The sequence below is a fragment of the Equus asinus genome, chromosome 2 (assembly GCF_041296235.1).
Source record: "Equus asinus isolate D_3611 breed Donkey chromosome 2, EquAss-T2T_v2, whole genome shotgun sequence".
Lineage (NCBI taxonomy): Eukaryota > Metazoa > Chordata > Mammalia > Perissodactyla > Equidae > Equus > Equus asinus.
In genome coordinates, this window is record NC_091791.1 from 88,287,891 (window position 1) to 88,310,896 (window position 23,006).

The window sequence follows — 23,006 nt, forward strand, 5'->3', positions numbered from 1 at the left end:
GTGAGGCGTGATGGGGACTTGCAAATTGGCTCCCTGTCCAGAGGCTTTGGGTTAAGCAGGTGTAAGGACAGAGTTGTTACAGGATAGTGTTGCTTAAACTGTTACCCAAATCCGAAAGAAGCTAAGCAACTAGTCAGAAGCTCTGTAGCAGTCCACTTGGCCAAGGCATGTCCAACCCACTCTGTCCAACCCCTGGAAGGAGCAAATCTCAAATTAACCCCCTCCAGGAGTCTCTGTGAGGATTTGCCCCTGGAAAGGACACACTTCCATTTCAGCACCTTGCTCATGCTCATCACAGGCTCTCTGAGCTTGTCCCCTGCTCCTGGAAGTCTAGGCTGCTTACCCAGTGGCCCTTAGTTCAGACCTACTCTCGTCCACCTGCGGCTGGACTAGCCCTGGGCGCTCACACACTCATCTCTGTGGAGTCCCTGCATGGCTTGTCTGCCAGGCCCTGCCTGCTCCTCTGTTTTGCTGGGGCATCTCCTTCACTTCCATCCCAAACAGAAGAGTTGACCCATGAGACCTGAGGTCCACCCAGCCCTAAACCACTCAACCTTTGGAAAGAGCAGAGAATTCGTTTTTAATGAGAACCCCACACATGCCTGGTTCTGAGCTAGTCTCTTTGTTTCCATCATCCCTTTTAAGCCTTACAAGAATTCTGTGAAATGATTGCAATACCCTTCATATGAAAGATAAGAAAAACTGAGGCTCATGTAGGTTAGACAACACGCCATTTAGTATGTGGCCACGTTGGGATTCGAACTCAGGCTTGTTTTACCCTAAGACTGTGCTTCACCTTCCACACCTTCCTTAGACTTGGGTAAGAGGGGCCCTCTGCTGGGCCCATACTTTAGGGAGACCCCTCTGACCCTCCTCGAGTCATACCAAGAGGACATGCACACTGAGAACCTTGGATCCCCCATCCCGGCTCCAGGCATGCCAGAGCGTGGACTTACCCCCTAACCGCCCCCGCCCGCCTCCTAGCCCGTGCGCACTTCACCCCCAGGTCCATCCTTTTGAGGGCTACAGGGCCACGGGTGTGCTTACCCCAGGCCTGAGAGGTGAAGGATGTGGGGACAGCTGAGACATATGTGTCAGGCGTCCAACCACATCCACCAGGGCCCCTCAAGGTGTGAGATGGATCCCTCAGGTGGTCAGGCTGCCGGCAGGGGGCCTGGGTGTTGAACTACAAAATCTGAAACTCGCTTCCCACGTTATTATAAAGGTCAACACAGGAAGTTAAAGCATATTTCATTTAGCAGCTTAGTAGCTTGATTTATGTCTTTTAAGTATTTCGATGCAGAGCACGTGAGCTTCCGCTAACACCCTCGCTGTGGGCCCACGGACTTAGGAGCACGCCTGCTCGTTTTGCTCACTGATTTTTCTACAGTGAAGAAAGATATCACCTCTTTTCTCCTGGCTGATCGTCTTTAAAGAATAATCGTGATGGGCCGGCCGTATTACCTTTTCGTGATCAAGAAGCTCCTGTAAGATAACTTGTCTTTCCCGACACAGCTCCAAGAAGTCTTCGGAGTGCAGACTTTCGTGCAAGGCAGGGAAGAACGTCAGCTGAGTGCAGTCTCCCGCCACCTCGTCCGTCTGCCTCTCGGCTTCCTTTGGTGTCAGTTCATCTGCAGCGGCATAAAGGGGCACACGGTTTTGGCATGAGCTGCCTGCCATCAGCAGGTTGGGGCGCAGCCTGGGCCTTGGTCGCTGGGAGGAACTGCGTGGTTCCAGGGCAGATGTGAATGGTGTGGACCCCAGCACGTCCCTCACTGATTCTAAAGTGGACACCAGCCCTCTGATCCAGTAGCGTGGTGAACACATCTTTGGCTCTAGTTGCTCTGGAAGGCATGCCCGGGCCTGGCTGCTCTGCATCTCTAGGGTGACCACAGAGCCACACTGCCAAATTCACCCTCATTAACCGGCAAAGCAGTGTCCTGGGGGGTCAGCGAGCATTTGCTTTTCCTGAGCTCCATTTTGTTTACTCTTTTAAAAGAGTGGGCTTCTTTCTTCCAATTGCAGAAACACTATCTTCTTGTTGTAAACATCTTGGAAAATCCACGAAATTGTGAGAAATAAAACAAACCTCGCCCTTGCCCCCAGAGATGGTGCTCTTACTAACAGCTCCCATTTAGTGAGCACTTTCTCTGTGCTGGGCACTTCACATGACATTTTTTTATCTAGTCCTACTTAGGCTGTGGATTCTATTTCATCCTCACATTACAAATGGGAAAACGGAAAGAGGCGAAGCACTTTGCTCAGGGTCATATGGCTGCTAAGAACTAGAAGCAGGAGCTGAACCATGTCACTGAGTCCAGAGTCTGAGCTTTTAATCTCTAGGCTGTTCGTCCTCACTGTTCACGATTTGGTTTATTTACTTCTGGTATCTTTTCTGTACACACGTGTACATGCATGCACACACATGTGATTTTTGACATGATAGGAATTATAGTGCACTTGTAGTTTTTCTTTTCTCTTATTTTTTTCACTCAAGATTACATCATGAGCACTTTCTGATTCCGTTAAAAGTTCTAGAAAACAGCTGAAACGGCCGTGTAATAATCTATGATGTGTCTATTTCATAGTCACCTAACTCATCTCCTATTTTTTAGAATTACAGATGCTTTCTATCTCTGGACTCTCACGAATGCTCTGTGCCACCATCATCTGCGAGCACATCGAGACTTATTTTCTATGGACGCGTTCCTGCACATGGACATGTGGGCGCCAGCTAAGCACACACCTGGGTGGATTTTTAGATCCTGCTCCCCCACCCTGTCCTGGGTGTTCACCTGCCCGGAGCAGGCACTTTGCACAGGACTGTGAAGTCAAGGGGCTACTGGTCACTTCCTTTGTGCCAAGAAGTTCATCTCTTTGACCCCCTCTCCAGCTGGGAGTCTCACGTCTGGATGAATGAAAGTGTCTGCTGCTCTTGGTGACAGAGTCATAGGCTTTCCCCCAGCAAGGGAAAACGCTGTGTAGACACAGGCCCCCAGGAAGGCATGGTGGACAACACGGGGCCCCTTCTCCCCACACTGAGCTCCCTACTGGGGAGGGGGCTCCATGCTGGAAACACCGAGGAGGCCTGGGTCCTAGGCCCCCAGGGGCTCTCCATATTGGGCACCAGGAGACTCAGCAGCCATGGCCATAGTCCACAAAGCAGCACACACCCTCCACCACCGTACTCTCCACGGCCACCCGCTCTGAGAGGGAGAGCAGGCCATTGCTCTGAGCTTAGAGTTAGTGGGCTTGGGGTGGAGAGAAGAGAAGCAAATGGGCATTACAACAGCATCCCACATCCTGTGCCATAGCAGAAGTCCACATCAACCCGGGCGGGATCAAAGCCCAAGGTCCTCGTGTCTGGGCTGTGTTAGGGCAGGCCAGCAAGATAACAAGCTCAGTGCAAGTTCCAGTACTAAGGCACCAAGTGAGACACGTTTGATCAGAGCTAACGAGCTGTCATTGGGTTAAGGAGATGACATAGCTGCAGCCTAGGATGCAATGAAACTCACAGATAGGGAGTGTCTGAAGCACAAGGCAGACGCTGGCAGAAACACATAAAATCTGAAATACAGTGTGTGTGTCTGTGTGTGTCTATGGGGGTATTTGTGTGTGTGTATTTGGATGTGTTGAAGCCAAAATAACCTCTGAAAATAAACCCTGGGTTTTCAGCAAATCAACTCAACCAAATTCTTCCATGAGAATTACACAAATAAAGAGTAAGCATACACATGAAAAAAAAGATTCAAACTACTTTTTCTTAATTTGGGAAATAATAATGACTATTGTAGCTGTCACTTTCATAGTCAGAGAGCTCAGTATAAAACTATTAAATATCTATTGCATCCATTTTCACTCTGAAACACTTTATTTTCCTCCTGTGTGTTTTGGGCCCCTTACTGAACATGTATCTGCATTGTTTGGGGACACTTCTAAGGTTTCCCTGATGTAGCAAATTTACAAGATAGTTCCCCTGAAAAAATTCTTCTTGTTGCAACCTTCATACAGAATTCTCCCCCTAACGGAGAGTCTAGGTCTGGAATCGATTCCTCCTTGTTCCAAAGAGCACAGTGATGGAAAGAGTCTTCGCTCTGCCTACTCTAGGCTCGCAGCATTTCCTTCCTCAAAAATATTAATTTTATATCTTTAAGAAGATGTCCCAAAAAACCGAGAATTGGTATAAATATTAAATAAAAGATAGATAAACGGAATACCTTGATTTTCAGCATTTGTCTGAGAACTATCACCATTTCTGTCTTGGCTGTCCTGAAATAAAACCAGCGATAAGAGAAATTAAATCCTGGACATATATCCCTCCCCCCATTCCACAAATTCACAAACACACACACACATGTGACCCCTTCAAATTACTCACACACTCAAGGCCCAGATGAAAGGGGAGAGAAACGCTAAATCCTAAAGGACCAAGTATTAATGTTCCTGAGTCAAAGGGGAAAAAAGCCACAATCTTCCATTAAGGAAGATTTACAGTAACTACCAAAGATGATGCCAGCGTGGGATTAGATAGTACCCTGGATATCTGTGGTCTGAGCCACCCTGGAGAGGGGACCAGAGACAGGATCTGGGGCTGGACAGTCCGAGAGACCAGAGACCAGGTTTCGTAGCCAAGCTTCGGCTGTGTCCCCAGCACAGTGGGCAGGCTACTTTTTCTGCCTCCATTTCCTAAGAAATGTATTGAGGGAAAAACACTATGTACCACAAAATGTTTATTGACAATACATTAAAAATTCAAGTGTCTACTGAATAAATGAAATACAATTTTTTCATCAGGTTTTATAAAGGATTTAACATGGATAAAGATTCTGAGATCACAGGCTGGAGAAGAAACCCAACGTTGCAACTCGGGATGAATGTGGAAGGAACTGTTTAGTGTTCCGGTGTTTGGAAGGCTGCCTTCTAGAATACCTTAAATCAGGCTTGTGCAATGAGGACATGGAAACTATCAGCAGATTTCTACATCCACTACCAAATGAATCTAACTTGTCCCCATCCTCACAAAGGCAAAAATGCGAGTTTGACGACGCAGAGTTAAGCCTCATTAGCCCAGGGACAGCCCAGATTCCATCGCCTGGGGATCCAACCCGGCCTCAGTGTTGTTGGGTCACCAGCTCAAGCCTGCAGAAATAGCTGAGTTCAGGATATTTGCACTGTAAAATTTGTCACAGGATTTGCTTGTGCAATAATGCCCACAGCAGTGCTGGTTTTCACTGCTCCATGACAAATAACCCTTGCAAGCAGACAATGGCCATCACATGGCTCTTTCCAAACCCTGACGTCCAGATTATTCCACTGGACTTCTGTAGATGTCAGTGTGGTACTGGGTCGGTGGTATAGAAACGAACCACACACCTACTCATTCACTCGCTCATTTATTCATTCATTCAAGCTGTAGCATAGCATCCCTTCTTTGTCCCTGGGAGGGTTAGTGAGTCTTTTCTTCTATTAATCAGCATCAAAAATAAATTACAGCCCTCTTACATTTAACTGTATACATCGTCTCCCACCTGCCCACGCCAAAGCAGACCTTCAGCACACAGGGCAGAATCCTGGTGAAAACAACGTGAGATGGACAAGCTAAGGCGACGCTGCCCTACGCATTTCCTGCCTGGCGGCGTCATTGACTTGCTGTGTCTAACTCTTACCTTGAGCTTGTCTGCACTCAGGGCCTCCAGCGGAGACAAGCGTCTGATGCGTTTCCTCATGCGACTGGGTCCTTCTCTCCAGTCCAGTTCCCACCGGGAGCAAGGTGCGCCTTCTGCCCTCTGGCCCCACAGGCCCAGCTCCCCAAACAGCTGCTCCTGGATCCTGGCCCAGGCGTTGGCTGCCTTGATGTCACCACATCTCTGCCTCTGGGAAGCAGAAGTCCAGTGTCACTTTTGGACACATTTCCCCAAAGGCCTGGACCCAAACCTCCTGGGGTGAACAGATCAATAATTGCTTGAGAACAACAACCCCCTATAGGAGCCCGGAGCATCCTGAGAGTATGTAGTGTATTCTCTGGAGCCGGGATGAGGCCAGGAGAAGAAAGCAGTTTCAAGGATTATAGAATGTTCACAGAAGCTAAACTTCTGATATTAATGAAAATAATCCCCCCAATAGCTATGAAATCCTCAGAATTTGCATATGTGGCCCTTGACTGTTATACGTTCTGCTAGAGCATAACTGAAACCCTCTGTAAAATACATCGACGCCCCTAAATGACTTTGATATGCCACGTCGGTTTCATACATCACCTGTCAAGGAAATATTTCAACTCAGTTCGGACAATAGAATCAGCTTTGTCTGCAGCATGCACTTTTGCAATTATTTGAATATTTGATGGTATTTGCTCTAAATTTCAATTTTTTAGAAAGCTGACATGTGAAAGTGTAAAGAAGCATAGGTCTGATAAACTTAACATAAAGGGAAAGAAAGTCGTCATCCTGGGTTAAGCTGAGCCCCTCACCTGCTCTGTCTCATTTCCTCCAGCCAGTAGCACCGTGAGTAAGTAATTTCTATTATCTTCATGAAGAGACCAAGCTTGGGCAGGGAGAGGTGGGTTCTCCAGGGACCGCCAGGTGACCGAGCTGAGATGTGAATCCAGCCTGTCTGATTCCAAAGCTTTCGCTTAAGCCTGCGTGCTAGATGCCTCTCCCAGAGGGCTTGTATCATTTTATGAACTCCTGATTTCAAAAACTGGCGGGCTGAGATCTAGGTGCTGCAAATCTGGGCCACTAGGAATGGATAAGTTGTTCTCGGAACCTGAAAACTCCCATGAAATGTGATGGATGGTGTAGTGCTCAGCACACAGTCTTTGGCATCAGATGGACCCAGGTGGTCATCACTCTCCTGCTGTTCGCCAGCAGCTTCCTCCGAAGGAGGCTTGGCTTCCTCATCAGTCAGATTTGGCTAATAACATTACCATAATAATAAACCCGTGAGCTTATGTAAGGATCAAATGAGACAATATTTTCAAGAGTTTTATGTAGTCCTTTCCCCAGCTGGAGCAATTAGTATTATTATTGTGAATAGAGCAAATCTTATTTCAAAACAAGATGGTCTTGTTTCTCCACAGTTCTTAAATTCAGATCCAAAAGAGTTACCGCATTTTACACAGTACTATGATTGGTCAATAGGAACTCCAGAACAACGACTGTCCACAGCCATTCACAGAGATTTGGTTATTGAAATGAAGGCTTATTCCGGGGAAATATTTCAGCTCCCTGGAGATTGTCTCTGCATTTGTCGTAACATACTGAGCTTCATAGAGAATGAACGATCCTGAGCTATCGGGTTGTCCGCCCTGGGTTTCAAATTAGTCATTTAAGAGCACCCCTTCCACCCAAGCCTCCCCCTAGGCAACCTGGACGTCCACGGCTGCCTGTCTTCATCACAGGGCACGTGTGTCATCTGAAATATCTGCAGCCAGACAGACGTGCGTCAGTGGGGAGACCCCTCAGAGAGGAAGGATGGTTCAGTCCATGATAGAAAGCTGCCTGTGGTCCCAGGACAGAGGACCTGAGATGATGAAATGACAACAGCCCCGAGTTCTCACCCCTGCAAGGTGCTCTGTAGTGGCCGTGTTTCCACACAAGGAAAGGTCCTCTCTCAGTTCAAAGCTTGAGTGGGCCAAATGCCATGACGGGGACACAGAGACTGGGATTCTGGTGTGTCAGAGGGAGCTGTGATTTTTGGCTGAATGGAAACCCTTGGGTAGCATCACTGGAGATTTTCCTCTGGGCAAACACCCTTCCCCGCTACTTCAGTGGGGCCAATGCCGGCCCCAGCTTCAAGGTTGAATGTGGCCTAAGTCTGGCTAATCCACATGGTGACAAATGGTCATAGGATGGGCTGGCGAGCATCATTCTCCAGGACTGGGAATGGTGCTCTCTGGAGCCCATACAGAGGAGACAGTACAGATGGGTGGATGTGTACACATTCACAGCTGCCCCCGATCCCCCAGCCCCAGGGCACCTTTATGTGCATCAGGAGAAATGGTCCGCCAGGTTCAAATACAGCCTACAGGCATGTAGCTCAGCATGAGACAGCCCTTTGTGCAAGTCAGAAAATGGTTCCCCATCCTTCACACGATGCCTGTCTAGTGCCAGGATGTACAGCTGGGGGAGCAGAGGATGGCTTCACTTCAGACTCACATGCTTCCTCATCCACGTGCCCTGTGCCTCAAATGTATTAGTAATCTCACACATTTGTGTGTGCATGTTTGTGTGAACATGTGTTGTGTGTGCGTGTGTGTGTGTGTTTGTGTGAAAGAGAGAAAGAAAGAGAAGAAAGAGAGAAGAGACAGATTCCTTAGAGCAGAGTTCAAATACCTGGAACCAGCTCTTCCTGAAGCCTGCTCTTCCCCTGGATTTTTCAATAACACAAAACATTTCATTTCTTGCCTAAGCCAGTTTGAGTTGAGTTTCGGATACTTGCATCTGAAAGAGCTATGACAAAAACTTAGTGGATATATAGAGACTGAGCAAGAAATGGAATGAAGCTGTTGGCCCTTAGGGAGCTGAGAAGAGAGTGTGACGGAACACTGCCCCTCACACGCTAAAAGGAAGGCCATTTCTGGGGTGGCAGGCATCTTGCAAAGAGCTTTCACTAGTAAAGACTGGCTTTTCAAAAGTAGCATAGACAGAATGAGGCATTTCTGTAAATTATGATGAGGACTCGATACAAAAACAGGATGGTCTGGGTACAGAACAGGGCAGACCCAGAGCAGCTGCACGGCAGAGAAGAGCACGAATAGAACTCGGAAAAGGCAAGGGGAATGTGGGCAGAGTCAGAGCAGAGGCGAATGATTTCCCCAGTACTTCTGGAGTGACAAGTAATTCGAGAGACTGAACATGAGAACAGCCCAATTTGCTGGCGATAGAATGATGGAACATGGTGATCCCTAGGTTAAATTCCAGGGCACCGACTAATGTTATCTGGTCCTGCTGTGGTGCCGTCTCCAGCCGCCTCTCTGTTGTGGGTGAAATGCCACTAGAGAAGTCTTTCCCGGCTGGTTATTGGGAACCCTGTTGGCTGGGGCCCCTGAACCTCGTCATCACCCCCGCTGTGGGAGGAGTTCACTGAGTGCACGTGGGACAAGCCGTCCCTGAAGAACGTGGCAGATTTCACAAGGCTGATTCCTGTCCAGAATTTGGACTTGTCTTTTCTGCAAGAGAAGCAGGGCCTGCACTGGGAAAGCATACTGCCCCTTAAAAAAAGCAGGTGAATGTGCCAGACCCCATTATCTCTGCAGACGGTGATTACCTCTGCATTCCTTTAAACATCAAAACAATCTTTCTTAAATATTTAAATACTTGGAAGGTATCTTTATGGATTAGCTTCAAAATGCTGATTTTCCCAAAAATACCTCAATCACCAGTAAAACCCTGTACAACTTTCTCTGAGACCCAGTCAGGCCCCGCTGCTGAAAATAAGCCAGGCCAATGTTCTAGAAGGCTGGATCCTTTCCTGCTGGCTCAGCACCTCTGCCAAGGCTCTGTCCTTCCCATGTGAACTTTCCATCTCACAAATTTCAGCAGAAACTCATGAAGTACCACAGGGCACATCTCTCCTGGCCAGGACCAAATTGGCCAGGGTCTTCCACCATAAGAAGAGAAATGGTCACGCCCTTGACAGGATGCTGATTTGGAAGTATAGATAAACATCTTCTGCCTTGAAATGGAGCAAGTGTGATGAAGATGTCCGTAAATAAAGGATGTAATCCTAAACAACTCATCTTATTTTTCCCCCATTGGCAACTGAACTTATTAGCCACATTGCTAGTCCTGAAAGAATTCGGTGACTACAAGGGGTGGGGCACCGATGTGTCAGAGCCTGTCCCAGGGGCATGGATACCACCCAAATAAGCCAGCAAGGCACCAGCCCAGCTGTGAAGGGCAGTCAGCAAAACTGGGGTGGGGTGGGTGCTTCTGGTGAAGCCATTCACCAAACTGACAGTCTGTGAAAGACCAGCTTGAGCAGTTGGAGAAAAAAGGTGTGCCCACTGATTGCTTTGACAGTGGCATGGCCTGGACACCCCCAAACCTCCTGTCCCACCCCTGCCATGTCTGAAAAACTGCCCCCTCCTTGCTCATAGGATAGCCTGGGAGGGGATGTTGCTAGACTGTGTGTTTCTGGAGTGCAGGCTGCACAGCTCATGGATCCCTATTGTCAGGGGCATGTTGTGGGCTCCCAAACGAACTGATATGGAGGGACGTGGACCAGCTTACTCAACTTAAGTTGATCAGAGCCTATGTCATCCCCCCCATACTTGGGCACAACTGTTTCACCATTCCTTGACCCCTCACGCCACCCCAGGCACACCTACTGGTGCCTTACACCACCCTGCTCCTCTCCTCGTAGCACAACATCCTAGCATTGGCCTCATCACCCTGTTTGTGTCTATTTCTTTACTTTTGGTCCCTCTACTGAGTTTTAAGAACCTTCAAGGCAGAGCAGGGCCATTATAATCTCCACCTTTCCTATAGCCAGCACAGGCTTTGGAACAGAGAAGTTGTAAGTAAATAACATAAATAGTAAGCTTTTAATACAACATGTCGTGTTCTGTTAGCAGCAGTCATTTTCAAAAATTTTTGTTAACAACAGTAACACCAACTAAAAATTCGCTTCGCAGCCATTCCATAGCCACAAACAGGATATCTATGCTCTGCCAGCCACTGGCTAGGTGCTTCACAGTTGCTCTTAATCTTCACAGTTAGGGGTTATTATCCCATCTCAAAGACGGAACCCTGAGGCTTAGGTCGTAGGCAGACCTGAGCTTCCTCTCACGGGCATGACAGCCAGTGCTGTTTACTTAGACAGTACAGAAATCAGGCCTAGAGAGGTTTTTTAAATATCCAAACCTGCCCTCATTAGTGGCAACCCGTTGTCTTCAGGATAAAACGCAAAAACCCTAAGGTGGCAGCAACTCTGCCTGCCCCAGCCCCAGCTCAACTCTTGCTCCTTCCCGGCTGCTACTTCCTCTTCTTCCGGTTAATTGATGACATCCAGCTCTTTCCTGACTCAGGAGCCTCACATATATGCCCTCCACTTAGCCAAAAACCCTTCCTCGAAATACTTTAGCCCGTATTCCTCCTCCTCCTTCACATCTCAACTTAAAGGTCACTTCGTTAGAGAGGGCCTCAGGTCTGCCCAAATTAAATTCTTTCCCCATTATAATCTCTCATTGTCACCTGTATTTGTCATGTCTATTGCTCATCAAAAGATATAATGATCTATTTCTTTGTTCAGTTATTTAATATATGTCTGTTTTTTATAGTGAAGCTATCTGAGAGGGAGGCCCATATCTGCTGTGTTTACAATTGTACCCCTAGCTCCTAACAAAGGGTCTGAGGCACCTGGGGCTCTCAATACCTCTTTACTAGTGGATGAATGAGGAGATGAGCAGATGGACAGACTGTCTGTCTCATCAGCTGCTGGAAGAGTAGGTCCAGCGCACAGGTCATGAAAGAAGGACTGAATTGTTGATGACCAACTATTGACTTAGGCAGTCTAGCACTTAAACCAAAGGGCCTTCTGATTCTTTATTTTAGGTTCAAGATAGATTCCAGTCTACTAAGTAGAGAAAGAAACTGTTGTGTTTCTTACCTGTACATGATCTTTGTATAAAGAGGCATATAGCTCCTGTCCTCTTCTTCTGTAGTTCTCAATACATGACACAAAATCCTGGAGAGGAAAGAAAACCAGTCACAGTTTAAAGACAGTTGTTATTTTAGATAAGGACTTCTCTACTCTGACCAATTACCAGAGGAAATAACACCAACAGGATTTGTTGGCCAAGTCAATCACAACCTCATGAATAAAGACTTCACTTATGCTGATCCACTCACATACACATTCATACACTTCCACTTCCAGGTATGATGAACTAGCTTGTAGCAGATAAGCTTTCCTCCCAAGAACAACTCTAAAAGCTATATTTGAATAATCTGCTTTAAGATAGCAGAGGGCAACCAAGAGAGCCAAGACTTAAGGAGCCAAGATCCTGGAGAGAAAGAAACCTCACTGAGATGTGCATAATGCCCAATATCTGTGCATTTTCATTTTCCCTTGAGAAATCTGCAAGTTTGCAAATAGCACAAGAGGCTGAGAAGCTGAGCAGAAAGAAGCGGCTAAGAAGCAGGGAACCTTAACAGAGCTTTTGGAACTCTCAGGTGGCTAGGGAGACAAAAATTGGAGTTCAGGCCCACCAAGGCAACCAGAACATAAGGAAACAAGAGCCCCAAAGTAGTATAGTAAAGAGAAATAAGCCCAGCTTTATGCATTGATGTTCCCCTTTAAGTAGCTGCTGATTCATAAGCAGTGTGGGGCTGAGAGGCTGAGAAGGTAAGTCAAGCTTCCAGCAGCCTCAGTTTGTAGAAACTAACAGAACTTGGGTTTTGACGTGGGAGCTCTGAAGGGCTGCACCACAGGGATAAAGGAAGGCTAGAAATAGACCAGCCCTTACAAAGCTGAAGCCCAACTTCCAATGAGCTTAACGTCTGAGGACATTATGGTGATCGGTCCCTACTCCAAATACAAGCAGATGACAAAGAAAGTCCTCTCTGGAGAAGGATCACATTATCCAAAGCCTCTAATCAAGAATTTTCATACAAAATGTTCAGCAGTCAAGCAGAAATTACTAGATGTGCCCATAAACAGGACCAATAGAAAAATAGACAATAGAAACATACCCACATGTAAAGATATTAGAGTCATCAGACATGGACCTTAAAATAATGTAAGTAATGCAGTCTAAAAAATCAAATATGGAGAATTTTATAAGAGACATGGACTCTATGAAAAATAACCAAATAAAAATTCTAAATCTGTAAAATGAATTAATTGAAATTAGAAACTCCACAGGTGAGTTTAGCATCAGAGTGGACACAACTGAACAGAAGATGAGTGAACTTGAAGAAATATCCTTGCTAAAATATGATGAGATGAAAGTACGGAAATATAAAAACAATAGAGAGTTAGATACAGATGTAATATGCAGAAAGCATCTAGCATATGTGTGATTGGAATCTCAAAGGGGAAGAGAGAAAGAATGGGTCAGAAGCAATAAATGAAAATTTAATGAGAACTTCCCCAAATGGATGAAAGGCATCAAACCATAGACGAGAAATTCTACAAGTCTGAAACAAGAAAAATACAAAGAAAATCATACGTAAGCCAATCATAGTAAAACTGCAAAACAGAAGACCAAGAAGAAAACATTCAAAAAGAGAGAGAAAAAGTCACATTGTCTTTAAAGGAAGAACAGTGAGGATGTAGAGATCAGAAGACAATGAAACAACATCTTCAAGACCTGAAGAAAATAACTGCCAAACTCAACTTCTCTACCAGTGAAAATATCCTTCAGAAATAAAGACAAATTAAAACGTTTTCAGATGAATAACACTGAGAGAATGCAACACCAGAAGAACTGCACTAAATGAAACACTAAATGAGGTTTTTAGGTAGAATGAAAATGATTGTGTACTGAAGCATGAAACTTTGGAATGAATGAAAAACTGTGAAAATGGTACATACGTTACTATATCTAAATGAATATTTGCTGTTGGAAAATAGTGATAATAAATTATGGGAGTTTTAAAACATGAAGAATTAAAATACATAAAAATTCTTTTAAAGAGATGGATAGGGTAAATGAAACAAAGCATTCTAAGTTTCTTTAATTACAAATTTGGGGAAAAGGGCTAATTTACATTAGACTCTAATAAAGCAAATGGGCATGTTGTAATTTCTAGAGTAATCACTAAAAGCATAATAAAAGATAATAGAAGGGAAGGAGAATAATTTAAAATAATTGATAATATATTGAAATAGAAAAGAAAGAACAAATAACAGACATTTCAAACAAAAAATAGACATTAAGATGGATTTAAACTAAAAACATCATCAATTACATTAAATGTAAATAGACTCAATGTTCCAAATAAAAGATAAACAGCCTGAGTTACGTCATCATAACAAAGTGAGCTCTTCCCTTAGACTCTCCCCCATAATATACAACAAAAAGGACATTCATAAACCAACAGAGGACAGTCACACAACACAACAGACGTCTGAGAGACCCACACAGCCATACATCTGAAGGTGGAGGTGCTGGACTCCCCCAGAGGAAGTAGAAGGAAGTCAGGGGATCTCTTCTCTCTGCCCAGCAGCAACTTAGGGTGCGAGACTGTGCGCGACCCTGAGAGGAGAGGCAGGAGGGTGGCTCTCTGTGGGAATGCCTTCACTCTCTGAATTGCCTCCCAGCCATGGGAAAGCTCCACACAAAGGAAATCAAGCTATTGTGGGGGTGTCTTCATCAATCCAGCACTCCAGGAGGGCAGAGAGTGAGGGCAGAGCAAGAATGACCCCAGGATTGTGGACACAAAAGAAAGAGCCCCTTCCCCCACCTGCCACTCCAGCTTGGATGGTTGGCCAGAGCAAGGGATCTGTGCCAGAGCACCTGTACATACATAGCAAAGCAGCAGCTGCAAGTGGGCAATCGCAGATAGGCCCTGTCAGCATAGATTCCAAAAGACAGGCATAGACACCAGAGATCACAGCAGGCACAGAATACACAGCTCCTGCCCTACAACAGTGGTGGCAGGTGGAATCTGAGACCAGACACTACCAACATGCAAAGACACAAATCCACCCCACCAAATAATATGAGGAGGTATATTAATACTTGAGACCAGAAGGAAAATGACAGGCACCCAGAAATCCATCCTGAAGGCACAGAAATTATCAGTCTACATGACAGAGAATTCAAAATAGCTATCACAAAAAAACTCAATGAGTTACAAGAAAATTCAGGGAGACTGCTCAATGAAATCAGGAATAAAATTAATGAACAAGAGAAATTCTTCACAAAAGAGATGGAAACTATAAAGCAAAACCAATCAGAAATGTTGCAGATGAAAAACACAATGAATGAGAAAAACAAAAATCTGGAGTCTTTGAATAATAGAGTTGATATCATGGAGGACAGAATTAGCAATTTGAAGGACAGAAGTTTAGAAATGCTTCCCATTGGGAGGCAATTCAGAGAGTGAAGGCATTCCCACAGAGAGCCACCCTCCTGCCTCTCCTCTCAGGGTCGCGAACAGTCTCGCACCCTAAGTTGCTGCTGGGACAAGAGAGAACTAAGACTAAAAAGAAATAAAGAAATTCTCTGAGAAATATCCAGCTCAATTAGGAAACGTAACATAAGGATTACAGGTATTCTAAAGGGAGAAGAGAGGGAGAAAGGAGCAAAGTCTGTTCAAAGAAACAACAGATGAGAACTTCCCAAAACCTGGGAAAGGAGCTGGAATTACAAGTAAAAGAAGCTAATAGAGCTCCTATTTACATCAATGTAAAAAGACCTTCTCCAAGGTATATAGTAGTAAAACTGGCAAAAGAGAATGACAAATAAAATAGACTAAGGGCAGCAAGGCAGAAGAAAATAACTTACAAAGGAACCCAATCAGGCTTTCAGCAGATTTTTCAGCAGAAACCTTACAGGCTAGGAGAGAGTGGAATGATATATTCAAAATTCTGAAAGACATAAACTTTCAACCAAGAATACTCTATCCAATGAAAATATCCTTCAGATATGATGGAGAAATAAAATCTTTCCCAAATAAACAAAAGCTGAGGGAGTTCATTGCCACAAGACCAAATCAGAAAATCACAGCTTTCTATGAGAACAGCTTAGCAAACGCTTAATTGTAACATCGAAGATAAAAGGAAGGAAAACATCAAAAATAACTATAATCTCGTCATTTTAACCACAAACTCATAACACAAAATAGAATAAGTTGTGACAACAATAAGTTAGAAGGGGAAGAGAAAAGGGATGGAACCTGCTTAGACTAAGAAAATAAGAGGCTGCCAGAAAATAGACTATCTCATCTATGAGATTTTTTTATACAAATATCATGGTAACTACAAAACAAAAAACCATAACAGAGACTCAAATGACAAATCTGAGAAAACTATCATAGAGAACTACCAAACTGAATTAGCAGTCCAAGATTCACGGGATGAGAAACAAGGAAAATATGGGACAACCAGAAGACAAGTGATAAAATGGCAGTGTTAAGCCCTCATATATCAATAATCACTTTAAACATAAATGGGTTGAATTCTCCAATCAAAAGACACAAAGAGGCTGGATGGATTAAAAAACAAGACCTAACAATATGCTGCCTCCAGGAAATACAGCTCAGCTCTAAAGATAAACACAGGCTTAGAGTGAAGGGATGGAAGATGATACTCCAAGCTAATGCCAAACAAAAGAAAGCAGGTGTTGCTATAATATATTAGACAAAGTAGACTTCAAGATGAAAAAGGCAATGAGAGACAAAGAGGGGCAGTATCCAATGATAAAAGGGACACTCCACCAAGAGTACATAACACTTATATATGCACCCAACACAGGAGCAACAATGTACATAAAGCAACAATTAACAAACCTAAAAGGAGATATCACCAACAACGGAATAATAGTAGGGGACCTCAACACTTCACTCGCGTTAATGGATAGATCATCCAGACAGAAAGTCAAAAAGGAAATAGTGGAATTAAATGAAAAACTGGACCAGATGGACTTTAATAGATAAATATAGAACACTCCATGCCAAAATGGCAGAATATACATGCTTCTCAAGTGCACCCGGAACATTCTCAGAGATAGACCATGTGTTGGGAAACAAGGCAAGCCTCAAAAACTTTAAGAAGATTGAAACCATATCAAGCATCTTTTCTGACCATAATGCTATGAAACTAGAAATCACCTACAAGAAGAAAGCTGGGAAAGTCACAAATATGCGGAGACTAAACAACATGCTACTGAACAACCAATAGATTATTAAAGAAAGTAAAGGAGAAATCAAAAAATATCTGGAGACAAACAAAAATGAAAATACACCATACCAACTCACATGGGAAAGCAGTCCTAAGAGGGAAATTCATAACAATACAGGCCAACTTTATCAAACAAGAAAAATCTCAAATAAGCATCTTAAACTACACCTAACAGAATTAGGTAAAGAAGTAAAAACAAAGCCCAAAGTAAGCAGAAGGAGAGAAAGAATAAAAATTAGAGCAGAAATAAATGAAATAGAAACCAAAAAAAAAAAAAACAGTTGAAAGGATCAATGAAACTAATTGACAAAGTTTAGCCTGACTCACTTAGAGAAAAAGAAAATCTGAATTGTGCAATGTTTATTACAGAAACTAAATCCATAAATAAAGCTCCTCCCACAAAGAAAATTTCACACCTGAGTATAAATGGGAGTTAGAGCATGGGGGAGAAACTTTGAGAAAAAAAGGAAATTGACTTCAGCAATATGTAAAAGCATAGTTTGTCACCACAAAATTGGGTTAATTCCAAGAATACAAACTGGTATTAACATCAAAACCATTCAATATGGTTCACCAATCTATGAATAAAGGGAGAAACATTACATGATCTTAAAAGATGTAGAAAAAGCATTTCATAAAATGCAACAGCCATTAAGAATAAAAACTCTTAGAGCCAGCCCTGGTGGCCTAGTGGTTAAGTTCAGCGTGCTCTGCTTCTGTGGCCTGGGTTTGGTTCCTGGGCACAGACCTACATCACTTGTCTATCAGTGGCCATGCTGTGGTGGTGGTTCACATACAAAATAGAGGAGGATTGGTAACAGACGTTAGCTCAGGGCGAAACTTTCTCAACAAGTGTAGAGGAACCACTAAGAAAAAACTCAAAAGTAATAGAGAAAAAAGCATAAAAGAAATTTGAATGCTATGTTATAATATATTCAATTAATGCAAAAGAAAGCAGTAAAGGAGGAATAGAGAAACAAAAAAGACATGAGACACATAGAAAACAAAAAGTAAAATGAGTGACATAACCAAACTATATCAATAGTAACATGAAATGTGAAGGGACTGAACAATCCAATCAAAAGGCAGAGATCGTCACAGTGGATAAAAAATAAACAAGATCCAATTCCATGTTGTGTACAGGAGACACACTTTAGATCTGAACATACAAACACCAGTATATTCCCTATCAAAATCTCAGTGGCATTCTTTATAGAAGTAGAAAAAACTAATCCTAACATTCATATGGAACCACAAAGACCTTGAATTGTCAAAGTAATCCTGAGTAAGAAGAACAAAGCTGGAGGCATCACACTTCCTGATTTCAAAGCCACATTAATAAAACAGCATGGTACTGGCATAAAAACAGACATCCAGACCAGTAGAACAGAATAGAGAGCCCAGAAATAAATCCACACATCTGTCAACGGGATCTTTGTCAAGGGTGCCTAGAATACACAGAGGGGTGTTGTGTGTCAATAAACAGTGTTAGTAAAACTGGAAATCCACATGTAGAAGAGTGAAATTGGACCCCTATCTCACACCATATATAAAAATCAACTCAAAATGGATTAAAGACTTAAACATACTAACTAAAACCTTAAAACTACTAGAAGAAAACATAGGGAAGAGCTTCTTGATGTTAGCATGGGAAATAATTTTTTGGATATAATGCCAAAAGCACAGGCAACAAAAGCAAAAAGAAAGTAGGGTTGCATAAAACTAAAAAGCTTCTGCACAGAAAATGAATAATCAACAGCGAAAAGCCAGCCTACAGAATGGGAGAAAATATTTGCAAGCCATATATCTGATAAGACGTTATATCCAAAATATATAAGGAATTCACACAACTCAACAGCAAAAAAACAAATAAGTAATTTGTTTGATTAAATAACGGGCAAAAGACCTGAATAGGTACTTTACCAAAGAAGACATATGACTGGCCAACAGACACATGAGAAGGTGCTCAGCATCACTAATCATCAGTGAAGTGTAAATCAAAACCACAATGAGACACCACCTCACACCTGTTAGAATGGCTATTACTAGAAAGATAAAACATAATGAGTATTGCCGAGGATGTGGAGAAAAGGGAACTTTGTACACTGTGGTTGGACTGTATAAATTGGTACAGTCATTATGGAAAACAGTATGGAGATTCCTCAAAAAATCTAAAATAGAAGTACATTATGATGCAGCAATCCCACTTCTGGGTATATAAGCAAAGGAAATAAAATCAGTATCTTGAAGAGATACCTGAACTCTCAGGTTTATTGCAGGATTATTCACAAAAGCCAAGATATGGAAACAAAACCTAAGTATCCACTGACAGATGAATGGATAAAGAAAATGTAATATATATATGAATATAATGAAATATTATTCTGTTATATACCTATGAATGTAATGAAACATTCTATTTTATATAATGGTATAATATATAAAGATATATAAAGATTTATATATGTACACATATATACACATACATATACTAGAATGTTATCTGGCCTTTAAAACGAAGGAAATCCTGCCATTTGCAACAACATGGATGAACCTGGAGGACATTGTGCTAAGAGAAATAAGCCAGACACAGAAAGACAAGTACTGCCTGATCTCCTTATATATGGAATCTAAAATAGTCAAATTCATGGAAGTAGAGAGCAGATTGCAGTTGCCAAGAGCTAAAGAGAGGGGAAAATGGGGAGCTGTTGGTCAAGGAGTACAAAGCTTCAGTCATGCAAAATGAGTAAGTTCTGGAAACCTAGTGTACAGCAACGTGACTATAGTTAACAAAACTGTTTTATATACTTGACATTTGCTAAGAAGATAGATCTCAGGTGGTCTCATCACACAAAAAAAGATAACCGTGTGGAGTGATGGATATGTTAATTACCTCAATTGTGGCAATGATTTCACAAAGTATATGTGCGTTAACACATCAACTTGTGCATATTAAATATATACAATTTTACCTCAATAAAGATAAGAATTTTTTTAATTTAATTAAAAATTTATACATCATGTAATTTTAAAATGTTTTTGTCATAGAGTCTCTCATGAGAAAAACAAGTAAAATTTTAAAATCAATAATCTAAGCTCCCACTCAAGAGTTAGAAAACAGAGAAAAATAAACCCAAAGCAAGAAAAAGGAAGGAAACAAAGATAAGAGTGGAAATGAATAAAATTAAAAACACAAAAACATGGAGAAAATCATTGAAACAAAAACTGGTTGTTTTAAATGATCAATAAAATTTACAAACCTGTAGAAACACTAACAGAGATAAAAAGACACAAATTGCTAATACCAAGAATGAGATAGAGGCCATCACTACAGACCCTACAGACATCAAAAAGATAACAAGGGCGTATTACAAACAACTATACACACATAAAGGTGACAACTTAGATGAAATGGACATATTCTTTGCAAAACACAAACTACCACATGTCACTCAAGATGAAATAAATCATTGGAATAGCCCCTGTAACTGTTAAGGAAATTGAGTTCACAATCTAAATACTCCCCCAAAATAAATTTCCAGATGTGGATGGTTTTGCTTGAGAATTTTACAAAACATTTAAGCAAGAATTGACACAAGTTTTACAAACTATCTTTCAGAGAATAGAAATAGTGGGTACACTTTTCAATTTGTTTTGTGAAGCTAGCAAATACCCTTATACCTTTATACCAAACTAGAAAATTCCAGTTTTCACACAGTACAAAAAAATAAAACTATCCTTCAGCAATAGAGATTAAAAATCCTTAACAAAATATTAGCAAATAGAATTTAGTAACACATAAAAAGAATTATATATGATGATTGAGTGGGGTTTATTCCAGGAATGCAAGGCTGGTGAATACTTGAAAAGCAATCAACATAATCCATCATATTAGTAACTTTAAGAAGAAAATTACATGATCATATCAAGTGATGCAGAATAGCATTTGACAAAATTCAATATTCATTCATGATAAAACTCTCAGAAAACTAGGAATAGAGGGGAACTACCTTAACTTGATTAAGAGCATCTACAAAAACCCTACAGCTAACATTATATTCAACATGAAGCAATGAATGTGTTCTCTCTAAGACTGGGAACAAAGCAAAGATGTCTGCTTTAACTGCTGTCATTCAACAAAGTGCTGCAAGGTCTTAGATTTTACACCAAAAGCATGACCCATAAAAGGAAAAATCAATGAACTGGATCTTATCAACACCAAAAACTTTTGCTCTGCAAAAGCCCATGTGAAGAGGGTATAATTACAATCTACAATCTGGGAAAAAGATGTTTGCAAGCCACATATCCATCAAAGGACTAGTATCTTGAATAGAGGAGAACTCTTAAAACTCAACAGTAAACAAAGTCCCATTAGAATGTGTGCAAAAGATATGAAGAGACATTTCACTAAAGAGAATATACGAATGGCAACCAAGCATGTGCAAATATGTCCTACGTCACTATCCATCGGGAAAATGAAAATTAGAACCACAATGAGATATCATTACACACCTATCTGAACGGCTAAAATTAAAAAGGGACAACACCAAATGCAGGTGAGAATACAGAGAAACTGGACCACTTATACATTGCTGGTGGGACTATGAGGTACAGCTACTCTGGAAAACAGGTCAGTAGTTTTTTAAAAGAACTGTGCAACTCTGACAGGATCCAGCTGTTGTAGCCCTGGGGATTTATCCCAGTGAAATGAAAACTTACATTCACACAAAAACCTGTACATGAATGTTTGTGGACACTTTATTTACAATAGACAAAAACTGGAAACAACCCAGATGTCCTTCAACAGGTGAATGGTTAAACAAACTATGATACATCCATACCTTGGAACACTTCTCACCAATAAAAAGGAACGAATGGTTGATACTTGCAACAACCTGGATGGGTCTGCGCAGAGTTATGCTGAGTAAGAAAAGCCAATCCTGAAAGGTCACATACTTAAATGTCATTTTTCAAATGATTAAATTATAGAAATGAAAAACAGATTAGTAGTTATGAGGGGTGAAGTTGTGTGGGTGGGAGGGAAGTGGGAATGACTATAAAAGGGCAACACGGGGGATTCTTGTAGCGATGGAAATGTTCCTGGTTGTGATATTGTGCTATAGCTTTGCCAAATAATACCACTGGGGGAAACTGGGTAAAGGGTACATGAGATCTCTCTGTATGATTCCTTACAACTGCACATGAATCCACAATTCTCAAAAATTGAATTCTTTGAAAAAAATAATTGAGGGTTCTATCTTTACCATTCAAAAAAAAGGTAGTCATATCCAGAATATACAAATTACTACTATAGATCAATAAGGAAAAAAAAACCAGAAAATTTCAATAGAAATTTTTTAAAAATTGAACAAGTACTTCATAAAAAAGGATATCCCAGGGGCCAATAGACATATGAGAAGCTAGTCAACTTCATTTTTCATCTGAAGAACATAAAATAAAATCACAATAAGAATATATAAAGTTCAAATAGGCTAATAATATGTTTTATGATATGGAGCAACTGGAACTCTCTCACACTGCTGAATTGGTACAACCATTTTGGAACATTGTTTAGTAGCATCTTAAAAAGTGAATATATGCACACCCAATGACTCAGCCATGTCATTCCTAGATATATACTCAACAGAAATTCATACATATGTGTTTCAAAAGACGTATGAAAGGATGTTCATAACAGTGGTGTTTGAAATCACCCCAAACTGGGAACAACACAAATGTCCATCAGTAATAGACTGGATCAGTAAATTATGACAGATTTATAAATTGAATACTCTATAGTAATGGTTCTGAAAGTGTGGTCCATGAATCCCTAGGGGTTCCTGAGACCACTTCAGGGGATCTGTGAAGTCAAAACTATTTTCAAAATACTAGAGCATCTTTGCCCTTTTTTGTTGTACTGACATTTGCATTGATGGCCCAAAAACAATGGTGAGTAAAACTCGTAGCCCAAATCAAGGTGTTGGCAACAACTGAACAATAATTATATGTATTTCTCGCCACTAGCAACTCATAAGAAAAAAATCCTCAGTACAAATGAGTAATTTTATTGAATCTCAATCTTTGAATACATCTTGTTAAATTGTCTGTGTGATAAAATGGGAAGTATGTATAAAGCACTTCTGAATACCAAAAAA

The 23,006-nt window shown here is 41.8% G+C and overlaps 1 protein-coding gene across 8 annotated transcripts in view; it reads right to left on the reverse strand.

The window, feature by feature from the left end:
• WDFY4 (WDFY family member 4) overlaps positions 1-23,006 on the reverse strand; it is a 301,742-nt gene that overhangs the window by 103,303 nt on the left and 175,433 nt on the right. For all 8 annotated transcript variants that reach the window (XM_070493267.1, XM_070493276.1, XM_070493259.1 and 5 more), the window contains 4 exons: positions 11,611-11,688; positions 5,667-5,873; positions 4,218-4,269; positions 1,465-1,631 (listed from right to left, as the gene is read on the reverse strand). In XM_070493267.1, coding sequence (XP_070349368.1) covers positions 1,465-1,631; positions 4,218-4,269; positions 5,667-5,873; positions 11,611-11,688 — 504 coding nt within the window. The remainder of the gene's footprint in view (positions 1-1,464; positions 1,632-4,217; positions 4,270-5,666; positions 5,874-11,610; positions 11,689-23,006) is intronic.